The sequence below is a fragment of the Hetaerina americana genome, unplaced genomic scaffold (assembly GCF_022747635.1).
Source record: "Hetaerina americana unplaced genomic scaffold, ioHetAmer1.1.p SCAF_3, whole genome shotgun sequence".
In the NCBI taxonomy this organism is placed as follows: Eukaryota; Metazoa; Arthropoda; class Insecta; order Odonata; family Calopterygidae; genus Hetaerina; species Hetaerina americana.
The window spans coordinates 37,719,759-37,737,146 of NW_027286874.1; the positions used below are offsets into that span (position 1 = coordinate 37,719,759).

The 17,388-nt window shown below is 41.7% G+C and overlaps 1 protein-coding gene across 2 annotated transcripts in view; it reads left to right on the forward strand.

The window, feature by feature from the left end:
- LOC139690214 (uncharacterized) overlaps nucleotides 1–17,388 on the forward strand; it is a 585,696-nt gene that overhangs the window by 236,290 nt on the left and 332,018 nt on the right. For both annotated transcript variants that reach the window (XM_071587514.1, XM_071587513.1), the window contains exon 3: nucleotides 13,611–13,825. In XM_071587514.1, coding sequence (XP_071443615.1) covers nucleotides 13,611–13,825 — 215 coding nt within the window. The remainder of the gene's footprint in view (nucleotides 1–13,610; nucleotides 13,826–17,388) is intronic.

Below are 17,388 nucleotides of genomic sequence, written 5' to 3' on the forward strand. Positions count from 1 at the left end.
TTCTGAATCGAGGGAAGCCTTTTTCCTGTTAACTGCCGGCCAACGCCCACTCCCGATGGCCACTTTGGGATTGGTCATCTCTGGGGGGATGGGGTGGGGGAAAGCTGGACGGAGATGGGTGGTATAATGGAGAGGAAGGAAGGAATGAAGGTAGGAGGAAGGAAAAAAAGATACTCTCGCCATTCGCAACAACCACTCGAGCCATTTATGGTGGCGAATTCCTCCTCCTAACTCCGAATTTCTCTCTTTTTCCCTCCATGGCTGTCCCCATGCCTCTTTATTCCTCCCTTCGACTTTTCATCCCATCTGCTACCCCATCCACCCGTTCCCGATACGAACCCTCCGTCTCCATCCGTCTCCCGGCCTTTTGCTCTCCTGGTTGTCGTGTCCCAACCCATCCTTCCCTCCCACGATGGCGACAGGCCTCCCGGGCCACTCATTCCCATACCCCGTCTCTCGCCATCCCTCTTAAATTTCCCGTGACCACAGTTTCGTCCCCAAACGCCGTCACACTTTTGGACGGTCCGTCACATTCTAAGTCCCCCTTTCACTCCCTTGTTTTCCGCCTCCGTTCCCTTCCGACTTTCTCCCTCGTTCTCGTACTCTCCTGGCGGCATCCGGACCAGACGTGACCCGTGGAATATCGGGCCTCCCTCAGCCGTCGGCACAGAATGACGCTGCCTGCCCACCCCCACTTTCCCCCACCCGCTTATTTCCTCGTTCGTTCCTCCCTCCTCCGTGTTTGACTGCGATGAAGGTTCGGTTTTTCATGCATGTATCTTCTGCCGCACGTCATATCTTGGTTGGATTAATAAAGGAAACCACAGTTCCTTTTGTTCGAAAAACTTTTTCATGTGAGAACGATATACCCGTCTTACTTAGCAGGAGTGTACTCGCGTACAGCAAAAGGTGGCAGTTATCGATCACACATAACTCATAATTGCAAGAGGCATATTTTACGAGGAGTGATTCCGACCAATAGCTCACGAAGAGGTTATAGAGTGAAGTCGAATGCAGTGTTAACACGAAATGTAAAGGGATTGATGAAATGGTTTTTCTTAAATGAATCCCACACAAAACGAAGTCGGCTAACTCGAGACAGCAGGGTAGAACCTGGTAACTCTAGGAACAGAAGAAATAAAAGAATCAATTAATGGAAATAAAATCTCGTCTCTTAAATGAAAACAAAAAAAAACCACACTAAGAATGTAGTTTCAAAATTTCACATGGATTATTCTTTCATGAACCCTCAGGGTTTAAGGATACTTCGATCACGATCAATTCCGCGTAAACTGTATATATATATATATATATATATATATATATATATATATATATATATATATATATATATATATATATATGCCGTGTCACGGTGAAACGCGTTATACCACTAAATATTCTGTTGAAAATTGCGCTGTTAACTCCTATTTTGTTTATATATAACGTTGTGTATTTCTATCTTGTGTTTATTCCATGTATTGTATATGAAGGTATATTTTGTGTACACATTACTTTCACGAAATAAAGTAGCAATTTCAAATTGCATATATCTGTCTTGAGATGTAGAATATAAAAGAAATGTATAAATGCTCGCCTTTTTTGCGAATGCACAGGGTTTCATCCTATAATTCATACCGAATAATTTTGTTTAAATCTAATTTTTACCGTATTATGAAGGGATATTGGTATATATATTAGCAATCCTCCAATGATCCTCCAGAAGAAAGTGTCAGCTTTGAAAGTAGCTCTAGCTGGCAACAACTGTGTTTTTTTACAAGTATTTTTTACTGACAAAGCAAGATATGCCCACTATCCACTGTTTGATTCCGAATTCTCTACGGTGAAATTTGGCGTCCCGTAACACACCCATGATGAGACACGTTCCCCTCTCTCTCCCGTCAGGAAGTGGACGCACGCTGGCCCAAGTCATGGCAAAGTATTCCATACATGCGGGACGCGTATCGATTCCTGGACGAGAAGAATTTCTTCCGCTTGACCCTATTCCGCGCCTGTATTCCAAATTACGCTCCGTTTTGCATAACGGAAAAATTCTCGTGGGAAATTTGTTCGGAGTTAATCCACTTAGATTTTTCTGACGCTGTTGCAAATAGCAATTTCAAATTTATTTCAAACTCCTTTCGCCATCCTTTGAATATACTAAATTTTGACCAATAAACGCAGAATTTATTTGTAGTATTTTTAGCTACATGCATTTGTCACGCATGTAGCGGGTCTGCATAATTTAAAACGTAGAATGCGAGCGTTGCGTGTACATATACGCCTATTGTACTTTTGAAAATGCTGGTCACGTCTCTTATTTTATGCCATACTACCTTTCTAAACTTATCCTCGTTATTAGTGTATTTTATTCTTCCATCCTCTTTCCCTTAACCTGTTTGTTTAATACAATTTTTGTTTAGCAATAGTTTAATGTAATTACATTAATACCTTCGAGTTCAATGCGTAATAAAGTACTCGCTCTCACTATAGTCTCATTTTATGAAGTATTCCCCAAGATTTTGAATATGATTTCTCAATTTGAAATGGGCAGCGTGGCATCATAATGTGTTGATTGATCAGCTTTTGACGAGGTATTTTTGGGTTATAATACGATTAATACCTATTAAAACTCCCAGTTCAATGATTTTATTAGAACTAGATCTTCTCTAGAAACGGAATGACGTAAAAGGACAGAAATGACATCCTTCTGGTAGATAAATTTCACTCCTCTCACGGCTAACAAAGCTGTGGAGAGCTCCATTCTCGCCTATCAAACCCTTTCGGGTTGGTGCCTGCGGTTTTTTTCTCGATTTGTGATAAAGCGTCAATATTATATTCGTGGTCAGTTTCGGCAGTGGATAAGGCACTAGCCTCTTGCGTCTCCCGCCATTGCCGCCGCAGCGAGGCAACAGCGGCTAACGGTGCCGTGACATCACAGCATCGTTTCCATCGTATTTCACACTCCATTCCTTCCTCCGTCCCTCTTGTCATCTTCCTCTGTGGAAACCCCATCTACTTCTTCCCTCCTCCTCCGCACCACGACTTCCTGCCCCTCTCCGCGGCACCCTTTCCTTCCACCACTCTCTCCACCCCGACCTCCAAAGCACCATTCATATCTCCCCATCCTAACTCCATCCTAAGATCCCCCAACCGGCCCTAACTCTGTCCTCCCCCACCCTTTTAATGCCTGCGACCACCCGTCCCTCGTCTCCGGTCTCTCAACTCCCCCCCTCATCTCGCCCCCATTCCTAAAAAAACGCAATTCCCTCCTTCGTTCGCCACCACTCTTCATCCCCACCCATTCTGTGTTTTAGTCGCTCTCCGTCCGTTACGGCCCTGTTATTCTTTTAACGTCGCAAGAGTTCTCCATTAAGGAGGCCGACGATGAAGAAATAACGCAAGATCTCACCCTTTTTATGGATTAGGGGTTTGAGGGAATGAAAAGGGTTTTGTGCCATGGTAATGGGTTTGTCTCCTCCTTCATTCTATTAACTACCTAAGAATGTGAAAGTGCGACGGCCCATCCCATTTCTCTTCAATTTAATTCCAGCAATTATTTTCCTAGTTTAATTGTGACATTGCTTCCCTTGTAGAGAGAGCTTTTGTGGCTTTCTTTTCTATTCCTTGCGTATGTTATGTTATTACTGTTATTGATATTACTGGCTGTAATTAAGTATTGTGCAAGTAGTATATTTTTTCTTTTCCTGTTATCATCACTCCTTGTTTGGGATCTATTAGTGTATATGAGGGTTACCAATTAAGGGAAATTTTCATTAGCTGGATAATTTTCCATCATTTATTAGTGAAAATCCGCATTTTACAGGCTACTACTGTGAATCTAATTAATTTTATTCATTACTCTCGGTTACTCATTCATTTGATAAATTATAATGACAGGCTAATTTGGTAATTTCCATAAAAATACATTATATGAATGCGTTCTTACGCAAATACAGGTGTGTTATGTTATGAAAATTTAAATAATAATGTATTTAAATGAAAATATATTTTAAAAGTACTCAAATTTTTATTTAAATCATAAAGTATGTGTTAGTATTTAGTAATGTAACTTAAGTTAGTTCAAGGATATAAATGAATAACCACGAAAATCTCACTTAGAACTTTATACTCAAAGCACTAAGAAGATATTTACTTCTCTCAGAATGAATTTGTCTCCTTCTCCAGTTCCCTGGGTTTAACAAAAAACAATAACTTTTGAGTCAAAGGGAAACTCCACTGTTGAAACGAAACATGCCTACTCGTTCATTAAACTTAAATCCGGCCTGGTGTCCTTTAGCAAACTCGTGAAGTCTTGAGAAGCAGGCATCTCTCCTTTTCATTTCCTTCGAATTACGTTTTCTCACTTGAACTTCAATCTTGTCAAGCATGTCTCCCCTCTTTTACTTGAACGTATTCTTCCTCTCCAACAGCTTGCTATCAAATTCAGTTACATGTAATCACATGGATCAAACTTTGTTGCCAGATTCAGCCTGCGTAGGAAAGAGCAGCTGAATTGTCTGACTCATGTTTACAAAACATAGCAATTGCTTATTCACCGATTGTTCCCTCAATTGAAAATATTTATGCATCAGCCGTAACAACTAACACATACAAAAGAAATGCGCGGGTTCAAACCGTATGCAAGTATTGGAAGGGTATTGTGAAAATGTTTGCAGCATAAAATTTTATGGAGGGAATATAAAAAATTCCAATCATAAAACAAGGCACACATAATATATTTTCACGCATAAATGCGTCGTAAAAGTTTACGATTGTACGTAGCACCAACGAATGTTCGTCGGGCTGAATTAAATGGCCAGCACGCACGACACAATTCATGGGCGTCGTTGTTAAGTGGAGAGTGTTTTGAAAGACGAGTGGCAAGATCACCTTGTTTCCCCCACCCCTCACATCCTCTTTCACTCTCCCAGCAGTTCTCTTGTGTCACTCCTTTTCAGTCGCTGTCCCCACTCTCCATCCTACTCCCCTTCCCCGTCCTCTGGGTTCCGCATGCAAAAGTGTGTACTCTCACTCCTGCAACCCACCCGCCGCCTCACTCCGCGCCACAAACTCCTCCTCGTCCTTCACGCTATCCCCACCCACCCGCGATATCCATCCACTTCATCCCCTCTACTTCATTTGCCCTCCTACTCTGATTCCTCTCCTCTTCTCCTAACCCACGTCTCTCCCCCTCACCTATACCATTCAGATATATTTATCCACCAAACCTTTCCCCATTACCGAGACACAACTCGTCTTTCCAATTTTGTGGCCCAGTGGTCAATGAAGGTATCTCCTCCTCTCTCCCCGCCACCTTCGCATCATCTCTCACAGCAAGCCAAAATTCTACCGAACCCCTCACCCCATCCCAAACTCCCATACCCACCCCTCTTTCCTTTGTGTCCTCGCCCCCTCTCCCTCTCTCTCTCTCTCCCTTTCTCTCCTTCCATCCCTTTATTGCTTCACATTCCTCCTGCCCCTTTCGCTCCGACTCAACTGTCATCACGCAAATACCTTGAAATGCCTGGCTCAATGCAAGTCCCTCCCTATCCTCCTCTTTCTCCTTATTCACCTCACCCCCACCATGCCCCTCTCGTTCATAACCCCTAACGTCGATTGCATGCAACACATTCCTCACGTCCGCAAGGCTCCCCCTTGTCGGATCAGAATCGAGATTGTCGAAAACGTGCGAGTAATACCATAAAAATTCGCGTTTATTATGTCGGATGCCAATAATGATAGATAGGTATGAAGTATTCAGGGTAATTTTAATTGATTAAGTTATACACGGTATGGCAACTTTTATAGTTTGAGATAATGGAGATTTATATTTTTTTCTTCGTCTCTTAGGTACATGCTAACCTGTACTTATAAATATTCATGAAGTAGCACACGAGTGAATTTACAGTTTCCTAAGTTTTTTTAAATACTCTGCGAGTGCTTAATCACATATACATACATCACTGGCTCGACACTCGTTCATCAACGGAGAAAGGGACTGCTTTTATATTTCCTTGTGCATATATTTAGCTTTTTTGCAGCCTTACATGCTTTCTGCCATTTTCCTTCATAGGGTAGCTTATTGAAAGCTAAATGTTATATTGTACTTGTATTAATCCAATATACGCACAGTTTTGTAAAGATAAAATAAATAAAAGAGAAAATAAATGACAATTGTGAAGGAATTGAATACATTTTAGTACCTCAGTCTGAGTACCTCAGTGCTCTCTGAAAAGATAATCACAATATTTTAAGCTCTTCTCAAATATGTCGTTCTCTCCATTCGATTCGAATCTAATAACCAAAATGTGTGAATCAGACTTTATTTCAATCGTGCCTTTGTTTCCTGTGTGCATAGGTTTGTTGATTATGTGACATGGTTCAACCTGACGCCACAGTTTTCTTATTCCTGTGGATAGGTGGTGTAGACGGGCAAGCATGTAGGGGTGTGTTCTCGAAATTAGAAGTACTTCGGTGGGAGAGGGTACTCTGACTAAGGGAATATAATCAGAATTCGCTCCTCTCCGCACGCTATTTCCTCATCAAACTTTCAAACTTACTATTCCTCTGCAACCCTCTTAAGGCCTTCCCACGCTCAACTTCCCTTTAGCCGAGCGCTCGAGCCCACCTCCTCTGTCAATTCCACCTTGACCCTCCACACAATCCAATTTCCAACCTGCCTTCCCCTTATCTCCATTGCACTTAGAACCTTTCCCGTCCGTCCCAATTCCCCACGCTACCACACACTTTTGGGCCGAGAAGTCTCATTTTCTTATTAGAGTAGAGATTAGTTGTTCCATTGCTGTTTCTATTGATGAAACTCCGTTCTTAGAGAGAACGACATCAATTCCCACCTGCTTTCTAATTGCATTAACTAAGTAACTTGGCGTATTGAATTCCTAACCATTTCTCCGTTCATCTGTCTTTTCGCCATCTAGTTTTAAAATGTAAGCACTACCAGAAAATGGTATTCACATAATTTCCCCTGAATTACAAGTATAACAGTGTCATGCGTATTTGAGTACTTGAGGGTGGATGGAAAATAGCAACGGAACAGTAAAGAAAAAAAACAATAACACGATTTTTGATCCTTTGGTTTCCTAGTTAACTCGGTATTTTACCAAAAATGTAGCCTCTATGTATTACCTGGTAAGTTCTAATTGGCGACTTAACCTTGGATACAAAAATTCATCCAGGAAGTTTGATATTATGAGGAGATTCATGGTAAAGAGTTTCCCCAGTGATTAAAATCTACCAAAAACTACAGCTGTATTAACCTGAGAAAAAATTGATTCCATGTTTAAAAACTAGGTCAAGGTTTGCAATATTATTAAAAAAGTAGAAGTATTCGTAATAAGTATAAGTAGTAAGATGTGATTTTTTGAACTTCAGTTGGTCAACCATGTTCGTATGCGAAGTTCATCACGGAACGAAACATTTTGCCTCACATCTTCATAGTTAAGTATCCAGCAAACATTTAAACCGTTAGGGATGATGTCACTTCCTTAGTTTTTCCCTTCTTATATTTATCCGAAAAGGTGATCAGTCCATATATTTTCATTTAATACTGAACGTATTTTTATCAAGTTTTCCAGCATTATTTCTCAATATTTCCCTCCCTTGTCACCTCGAGGCCCTCGTAATGGCATATCCGAATTAAAACCGTCTCGTCTGGCGTAAATGCATCAACAAACAAGAGGAGAATCGATTTAATGCAAGGGAAGAGGAAGGGATGTGGGTGGAGTTGGACTAAACGAGCATGTCAACTTCGATTCTGCCTGTGCCCTCGCCTTCTTCTTCCCTTTCTCATCCTTCCATTTCAATCTTCTTTCAAATTTTCCGGTGCGAATGCCCCCATGATAATTCATCCAGAAGTTTCGATTTTGCCCCGGGGAGGAAAGGAGAGAGGAGTATAAGGTAAAAAAATGGTCCGGATTTCTACGAAATGGCGAGACGGAGAGAGAGGGCGGGGAAGGACTCGAAATCCGTGACGGGGACCTGTAAGGAAGGAAGGAAGTTCGGGATGACGGCATTCCCGGAGTGGTTTTATTTCTGATCCGCGGTGAGGTAGAGGTTGAAAGAGGTGGAGGAGGGAGTTGTTTTATTCCTGCAGCGCAGCCGTCTTTTATACCCGCCTTATGTAATCCCTTCGCGCCCCGCCCGCCGCTCATACCACCACCTCCACTTTTCTTTTCACCAAGATGCATTGCAGGCACGCGTCGGGTAAAGGGCTAAGGGAAGGGGCCGGGTGAACTTTTTCACCGCTCGAGTGCGTCTCTATTTTCCCTCCCACCCCAAAAAAACCCCACCTAACCTTCCTTCACTCTCTCGTTTGAAATTTCCTTTCACTTTCCCCTTCCGAGCACCCCCCCCCACTCTTTCCTCTTTTCGTTTTCCGACAAGACTTCTCGTTTCACGGCAAAAAGGTCGCCCGGAGTGAGAATGGCTATAGTGATGTGCCTCCTGGCAAACCAAGAAACACATAAGCGCAGGCTCCGAGCAGGAATTTTCAATGAGGATGGGTGGTTGATATGGTGCTTCACAGGGGCCCTGAGCCAAGAGGTAAGGGATTCCTTCTTGATAGCGATGAAATTTTACCGTAGGTTTTAGTGTGGAGAAACTTCTCCATTAGTAAAGCATTCGCTATTCGTCGAGAATGTGCTTAGAGATAGGCATTTAAAAAAAGAGAGATTAGTATGAATAAAATAAATTTAAGAAAACAAAATGTCATGTATAAATTTTGGTGGAAATTTATTTTCAACCCAATCCTCTATCTTGTAAACACTGTTAAGCAAATGCATTGCTAACTTTAGTAAATGAAAGATGTCCTTTATGAACTAAAATTGTTCTATCTAATGCTTAATTGAAAAAAAATAAATAAAGTATTTAAATTGAAGATTTGAGACGCTATGGATTGGAACATATGTAATTATCCAGGTTGCAAGTATAGTGCTAGAATCCTATTGTCAAATTTAAGTGAGAATGACTCAAGTAAAGTATTACTGAAACATTTGCGTGGATTTTAATTGATGTATTAAATTACAATTAATGGTGTTTTATGCATGGCTAAGATTTTCTTCAAAATGATTTCACTGAATCCAATTGAAGTATGAGAGAATAGGTTACAATGGACGAAGATGGTGATAGGGATGGCATTTTCCGCAAAATTCTCTAATAATGCATATTGTACTTTTCGTATACCAAAAGAGAAAAGAATGTTTTTGGTTGAATAATAGGGTTTTAAAATTTCATGGAATAACTAACTTTTCCGCCTAGAAGTTGGGTAATTAGCTGTCATGTAGAAGTTTAGGCAATCGGTTCGCCTCCTATTACGTAAAAATAGGAGTATTCTGGCGTGAGAAACTCCAATTTCTTCAAGACAAATCATTTAAATAAAACAGCACAGCATCTACTGCGGAGCTTTGGACCTATTTTCCGTGAATAATGCGGAAAGTGTGCTACTCAGTGAAACAGTCTAATCAAGCCCCCGTAGTAAATACCCGGATGCATTTCCATGTAATCATGAAAGGAATCTTCAAAGAGTAAATGAAAAAGGTAACTTAATAAAATAAACAGAGATAGAGTGATTAGGGCATATATTTCAAACAATAGAACGCTTTAAGTGCTTATGGGATGCTTATGGGATCAGAATTATGAGACCGGGAGGTAATTTTAGGTGGCATTTTGTAAGGTGGTGCGGAGATTAAACGCGTAAATGAGTTAATTTAAGATTCTGAAACAAGGAAAGACAAAGGCATGAACATAATAAGTGTGTTTGGTAAAATCAGGAAAAATTACTGACCAATGGAACTGACGACGAGCAATGGTACGTATTAAACGAGAGTATGATTGAGTAAAATCGTGCGTGGAACACGTTTAACTACGCGCATCAGCGTACACAATTGTCGAGAGAGGGATGATGCCCGCACGGAAATAATTGCCGCCGAGGGAGGGACGCTTTTAAATCAGCCTATAAGGGCGGAGACCAAAATGGTCGACTCGACGACTATCGTCGATGATTATCGGCCGCTTTATCATCCACCTCTCCCTTCTCATTCGTTTGATTTCTCCGATTATATGATTTGCAGCGACGGCCTTTCTGGCTGAGGCTCGGCTGAGTAAATTGCTACTCCACCTTCCCCCACCATTGCTTTCGCTTTGACAGCAGCTTCCCCGATTCTCTCTCCCGGCTTCTTTTTCTTCTTCTCCTCCTCCTTCTTCTTCTTTCCACCGATCCCACCTATCCCGCCCACCCCTTACTGCGGCCATTTCGTTTCCCCTCCTCGCAGCCCCTTCCTCCTCGCGATGGCCTCCCTCCACTCGACGTCCATAATTACTTCTCTGCTCGGGCCACGCTCAGTTGAGCGCTGACGTTCGGGGCCGCGATGCCGGCTTCCTTTCACCCTCCTATCCCCGTGCAACTCCCCCCTCCAGCCCCTTCCCTCGCCGACGGGCTAAGGAGTTACTCTGGTGCGGAACGACTAAACGAGACGCCTTAAATGGCGGCGGAATACTGCGCCTCCCATCCACCGCCGCCATAGGCTCACTCACCACGCACCGAGGCTAACGACTCTCTTTCCGCACTATCCCTCGGTCAAAGCTGGAGGCAAGATGCTCCCCCATCCAAGCGATATTCGCCATACAAAACGCCAGGTCAATGCGTTTTTTCCCTTTCGGCGTCTGTGCGCAGAAACCTAGGATTCAAAACACGTGTGCTGTGCACGTATTCTATATGGAAGCAATATCGCAAAAGGCTCAGAAACTTGTAATATTCCAGTCGGGAAACCATTCTAAGCCGAAATTCGTATAACTGACATGAAAAAGATTCGTGTAAATTAAATTTGAACAATTATCTTCGCCATGAATTTGAAGTTGATTAAGTGGAACTTTGAAGTAAAATGTCGTAATTCAAAGGAACTATAGATATTCAGATTTAAAAATGTCCATAATTTTTAAAATCCAGCATATCGATATACCACTGGTGTACCAACCTTTTTCACCGATCAATTAATGTTAATGAGTCCATAAATACATATTTAATTGCATTAAAGTTCCTTGTTTTAATTTAAGTATTTAGTTTATTTTAGTACTTTGAATTTATTAGTTCTTCAGTTTATGATAATCATTCTAATAAGTTTTGATGATGAACTGTTAAAATGAAACGGATATTGTGCTGATCAAGGTGTTGTTAAGGTATTGTGCTAATCAAGGTTGTGTTTCAAGGAAATAATATAATTAGTTTTATTTATTTGCTAATATTATCTTAGTAAAAAAATTGGTTAACTTATAAATACAATTTCAATAATCTTGCCACTTTTTATAGCTTCAACCATTAGTTTTCCCGATGGGAAAATACATGATAAAGGCGCTTATAATAATATTGAATTCATTGAATAATATAGCATTTAAATTATATTTACCACCGTTTTGAATTCTGTTTATATTAGGACATCAGAATTTTACTTCTTGTATCTCCATATAACTGGGTCTTCATCTTAAAATATCCTTTCAGGAATTAAGAAGATCCGTAGTGTTTCTTATCTTTGACATTTCAGTCGCTACCCAATAAAAAATTAGGTTCTTTTAGTCGCGATATTTTTTCACTTACTCTTCTCTGAAATAACTAATGTTTTCTTGAAATAATGTTTTATAATAATCATTCCTGCAAGTGCTGTTGAAAAAACCTGGGTGTCAATGAATCTTTATTTTTAAAATCCCTAGGATTCCGCAGTCAGAGTTTTCCCAGGGTGTTCACATGGATTCACACTTTTGCATGTTTTTATGAGCACAAATTCAGGTCCAAGAAAATATTTGAATACCTGGAGTATTGATTAAGTATCACCAATTACAACTTGAAAATTATGTCATTCAAGCTTTTGGCCACTCGGGCACTTTGGACACTTTAACAACCAACACCTCCTCACATAAGTAGGTATTGAATTCAACTTCGATATAAAGTTTCCACCCAGAAGTGGGTTCAGCATGGTGTATGCAAAGTTTTATCATATGTATTTACGAAGAGGCGAAACTAGTATGCTAACCCTGGTGATGGATTGTCTAGAAATCACGGGCCAATATGTGGGTTGAAAGTGGGAAAGCGGGTGGAAAATAAGGGCTGGAAGACGGCTGGAAATGACTGCTGGAGAGATGGGTTTCCAGATACCCAAGAACTTTGGGGAATGGAACTAGAGATTTTGAAAACCATAGGCCCCGGTATAAGCTTCTCTAGATGTTTCCTTTTTCTTTATATAATTTTAATTAATGAAGAAAGTAAAACATATTGCTAATAACTATGATGCTAAATTAAAAAAAAAGTAAATGCAATGAATATATTGATTTAGAATAAATAACAAGTCAAAAATGTCTTAATACTTCACTGCATGCATTTATTTTTCCATATAATCAACTTTCGTTGATTAATATAATATTTCTTACCGGTATATAGGGACGGGGTAGCTGACAGAACAAAATTACGTTGAATTGTTTATTTCGTATCGATGCCCTTAAATATGAAACTTATTCTCTATATTAACATTTTCTCAGAGTACAACCTGACAGTTTTCCATGTTTTCTCTCATTGCCTAAAAATTGAGTGTGCCATTAAGTTAGCTCCATTTTGATACTTGATATTTAAAAATGTATTTTAATTGAGAATATTGACAACATGGAGGAAATACTTAAAGAATATGGTATATCATAATTATCAATATGTGTACATTAACCTTATTAGTCTTTTTAATCTATACAGGAAGTTGGTTTAGATTAAATCGTTATTCACAGTTGGATAAGATGTGCATTGAGTAATCACCACCATTGAAGGCTTTGCTTGTAGGGTAAAATTTTAAGACATTTTCTCACTTTTTTATACTGTTTTTTGCTGAGAATGGGATTTTAGACTACCTAAGCTTAGGCCATGTTCAATTTATTTTTAGCTAAATACTCCACTTTTATACGACTATACTTCAATCCATATTCATAAGACAGCTAGGAAAATGTATTTCTTTTTAATTTGTCGTTGACAATTTTAGACAGACGAGGTAGCACTCTATCATTCTCTTAATTTTGGTACATATATTTTTATCATAATACTGCTTTTAATTTATTGCTAAATCTCTACCTCGAACTGCAGTTGAACATTCAACAACTTAGAGAAAGCGTGAAATATTAAATGAGCATCGACATAAAAAACATAGCATATTAATACGTCTTCAAGCTATTTCGATGTTTGCCTTAACTTTATCTACCACTTACCAGAGTTATCTAATACTATTGCGCCTTCATCCTCTCTTTCTGGAAATATCCTCCCACTCGTTAAACGCTAGGCATAATCATATTTACGACATAATTCTTTTGTTTCCTAACTTGAACCCACTTAAGATGAAGAGACGCGAGTCACTGTAATCCTGCAGATAACTAAATAGGCAACATATATGCTGCACTGTACCTTACGTTGCCTAAATTGTAGGCGTCATCACCTTTTTGCCATTGTCAACGGTGGCGTAGCATGTTGATTTCTTATTGACCGTTGTGGTTTATTTATCTGAGCGGATACTCTGGCATTTCTCCTTACCATCATAACCAATTCCTTTCCTTTTCTTTCTCTCCAGCCGTCACTTTGACTTCCGGCCTCCGTGATGTCAGAATTAGTGTTCCGGAGGCTGTGAGGCGCGGCGGGATCGCCCGGCTTTCATGTGACTACGACCTGGAAATGACGCCGCTTTACTCTATCAAGTGGTATAAGGGTGACGAAGAGTTCTACAGATATGTTCCCAAAGAGGCGCCTCCCACGCAAGTCTTCCCGCTGTCTGGAATCAACGTGGATGTAAGTACACCTTAAAGTGACTAACTGTTTACAGATAAGTAAAAAACTTGCGTTCCTAAAACAGCGCCGTCAGCGAGTCTTAAGTGTTCCTTTTTGTATTTTTAACAGCTTGCATACACTTAACGAATCGGTGTATACCCTTGAAAATAATAGTAATGCACGACTATTTCTCACCTACTGGATATGCCTAATTGGATACATAAGAAGTAGCGCCCAATCCCCACGGATTGTACACTTAAAGCTCACGTGTTGTTACTGATGATTGAAATGGATTTTTCTGAATCTTAGTGCATAAACCCATGGCATGTGGCAATTTAAAATTGATCAGTTTCACGATTTCTGATAATTCTGATGAAAGACTTTACTAACTATAATATTAACAACTGCTATGACAAATGCCAGAAGCTATAGAGGACTACCTCTACTGAAATAGTAAACACGGTAGGGTTGGATTTTGTTAAAATCCGAAAACCTGTAAGCGATTGCTGAAACCTATCTATGATTATTAACTTTAATTTATAGGGTTGTTTTTTATTCATGTGTTTTATCTGCAAGTATTGTCAATAGTTCTCGGGAATTGCAAGTAAATAGAAATAAATAAAAGTTAAAAGCTTGTCAACACCAGAATGTTAACATACATAAGCCTTTACTCAATTATATCAATCAGTACTAATGGGATTGAAAACGATGGATAAGAAGGGCTGATTTGGAGAATATTGTCAGTCATGAAACAAGAAATAGAAGATTCAGTGGCTAGAGAGCGCAAGTAATTACATGATGTGGCCTGTATGCGCACGATAACGAAATGGTAAAATAATGAACGATCCATTAAATGCCTAATCTCAAATCACAGGGATTAAAACAAAAACGAAATCAACAACACAACAAACTGGGTCAACAGTTTTGTTGGTAATTAAAAGTGCAGCAGCACATGTATCACACCGCCGTTGAAAAATCCTCGCGTCCGAGCCAAGTATCCCACGGGACCGCCGCAATTAGCTTGCGCAGGGTGGTAGCCCTGGGGGCTTTTAGGGCCCTTCCCACCGCCGGTGCCGGGCTGCAACCCCTCCCCACAGCACACGCCGCCGTGCTCACCGCTCCCCAAAACCCCCCACTCCACCACGTCCTCAGTAGTCGGCATTCCGTACTCCCACCGAGCACTCACCCTTCCGGCCGTCGGGTTCCCCGGAGCACAAAAGCCCGCGAGCGCGCTCCCCCCCCCCCCGCCCCACACTCCATCCACTCACCCCTCGTCCGTCCATCCACGGGGGACTCCCCAATCACCCATTGCCGTTACTGCCGGCCACTCCACAATGCACGACACATCACATCACGGCCACCCACGGCTCTCTCTTCCTCTCCTTCCCACCTTCTCGACCGCCTCCACTGCTGCCTCCTCTCCTGTTTGAGTGGGGTGAGGTGAGCTAGGGAAAAAGCAGGTTCCTCCTCTTCCACCTACTCCTCTCAAGCTTTGCCGTCCGAGCGGCGGCACTCTATTCATCCGCAGTACTGCAGCAAGGGGTGCCCCCCGCTCCCAGCGGAGTTTGTGTGGGTGCATGGGGTGGACGGGATTGATCGGGGATCGAATCTCGCGGGATGCGAGGGAGATAGGAGCAGGTTTTGCCGTGGGTGGTGTTGGTGCCGCCGAAGACCTGTGGGTGAGCGGGAGGGAGAGGGAGAGTGTGTGCGTACGTGTTTGTGTGAAATGAGAGAGGAGGTGAGGGAATATATCGGAAGGACGGTTGGTTCATTGCACAATATTGGAACAAAGTGAGTGATGGCCGCCGCTTCTGCCGGTAAACCAGCTACAAACATCGCACACGACCCACAAATTAACAGCGCTCTCGCTCGCATTGGGCCTCGGTCGCTCAGATTAGCCCCTACAGGCGACAGGACGGGGACATTTTGTGTCTCCATCTGCACATCTCGGTTTATGCACCCACGGCGACGCCTCCGTCGGAGCACGTCACAAAATCCTAACTTCATTCCACACTTTACTTTCCCTCCCACTCACGAGTACGTGAGGGGGAGTCTACGCGGACGTTCACTCTTATCCCTGCTCCCTCCCTTTCTATCTCCTCTTCTCACATTCTCCTTACCCTACCCCCACTGTCCCTCTCTCTTTTTCCTGAATCCATCGCTCCACCTCCGTCCTCACACGTACTTTTCTTTCCCTGTCTGTCCATCGCTTTTCTCCCGAGCGATTTTATGCCGTATCGTCATCTTCGTCCACGTTTTGTGCATCTTCTCATCTCCACTCATTCCAGCCGTTTACCCTACTGATCACTACTCTTCATCCTCCTCTTGTTTTCCCTTAACTTCATTCCTGTTTTTCCTCCTCCTCTCCTCAAACAGATGGTGTCTCTCGCGATCCAAATCACGCCTCTTTTTCTTCCTATGCCTTTTCAATTACCAATAGTTTCCCTTCTCTCACTCTCTCTCTCCCGCATTCTCTTGCTCCCTACATTTCCATCCGCAACTCCTCGGTCCCCACCACGCCAACGATTTCGTCCACCCTCCCGCGTTCCATCGTCCCAAAAACCTCACCGAATTCCTCCCTCGACCTCAACAACCCCAGTTCACCTACACTCATCCTTCCCCATCCCGCTCTTCATCCCCGGGGTGGTATTCTCCCACTCTCCAGCCATACCACACCCCGATTTTTTCTCTCACATCCTATAACCTCGGGCCTCTACCCGCGCCACAACAAATTTCTTTCCCTCGGAGGAATTCACACCGATGGCTAAGTCTCGCATCTGCTCTCTTTCCAGCTCCATACATATACGATTATAAATATTTCTCTGCTTCCATCCGAAATCTGCCGTGGCCACTCGTCCGTCCTGATTTCATTTCATAATCCTCAGAAACTTTCACTCGCAAAACGCGGCTACTGGTATTCGCTCTTAGCGGAGCTTAAGACGTTTTTAGCCACCCATATGATGAATATTTTAGCGTCTTCAGATTTAGGCACATACTGTTGCATATTTGCGCCTCATTATTTTTTATCAGCATTTATCCTTTCAAATGAATATATATAATATATATATATATATATATATATATATATTTACATATATTTATATATATATATATACATATACAGGGTGCGGCACTTAAATCCGGGACAAGCACGTGTTTCTGTGACTGTGCGCGCGCGTTTGTTTGTGTTTTCTTTTAGAAAAGTTAATGATTAATCTAACCACATTATGCATTAACAGTTTATTTATAAAACCCTAAAGTTTGTCAATATCTATTGGGAAAAGTTCTTCTATTTTACTGCGAAATTCTTTTGAGTGCCGTTTCGCGTCCTAGTCACTCACTGGTACGAATTGATTAAACAAAGGATGAAGGACAGTGTATTTATCTCCAGCGGAACTAATGACACTCTCCTTGGCAAGTCTCTCTCGGGAGATATACGTGGGTAGCTGTCACCTCGTACGTTCGGCTGCGTGGTCGCTTCTTTGCTCTTTCAATCGTGGCTTAGTTACTCCCTCTTCTCCTATCCCCAAGCTCTTAGGGACATTGCACTATTTTCTTTTCTGTCTGTCAGAGAAAACCACTTC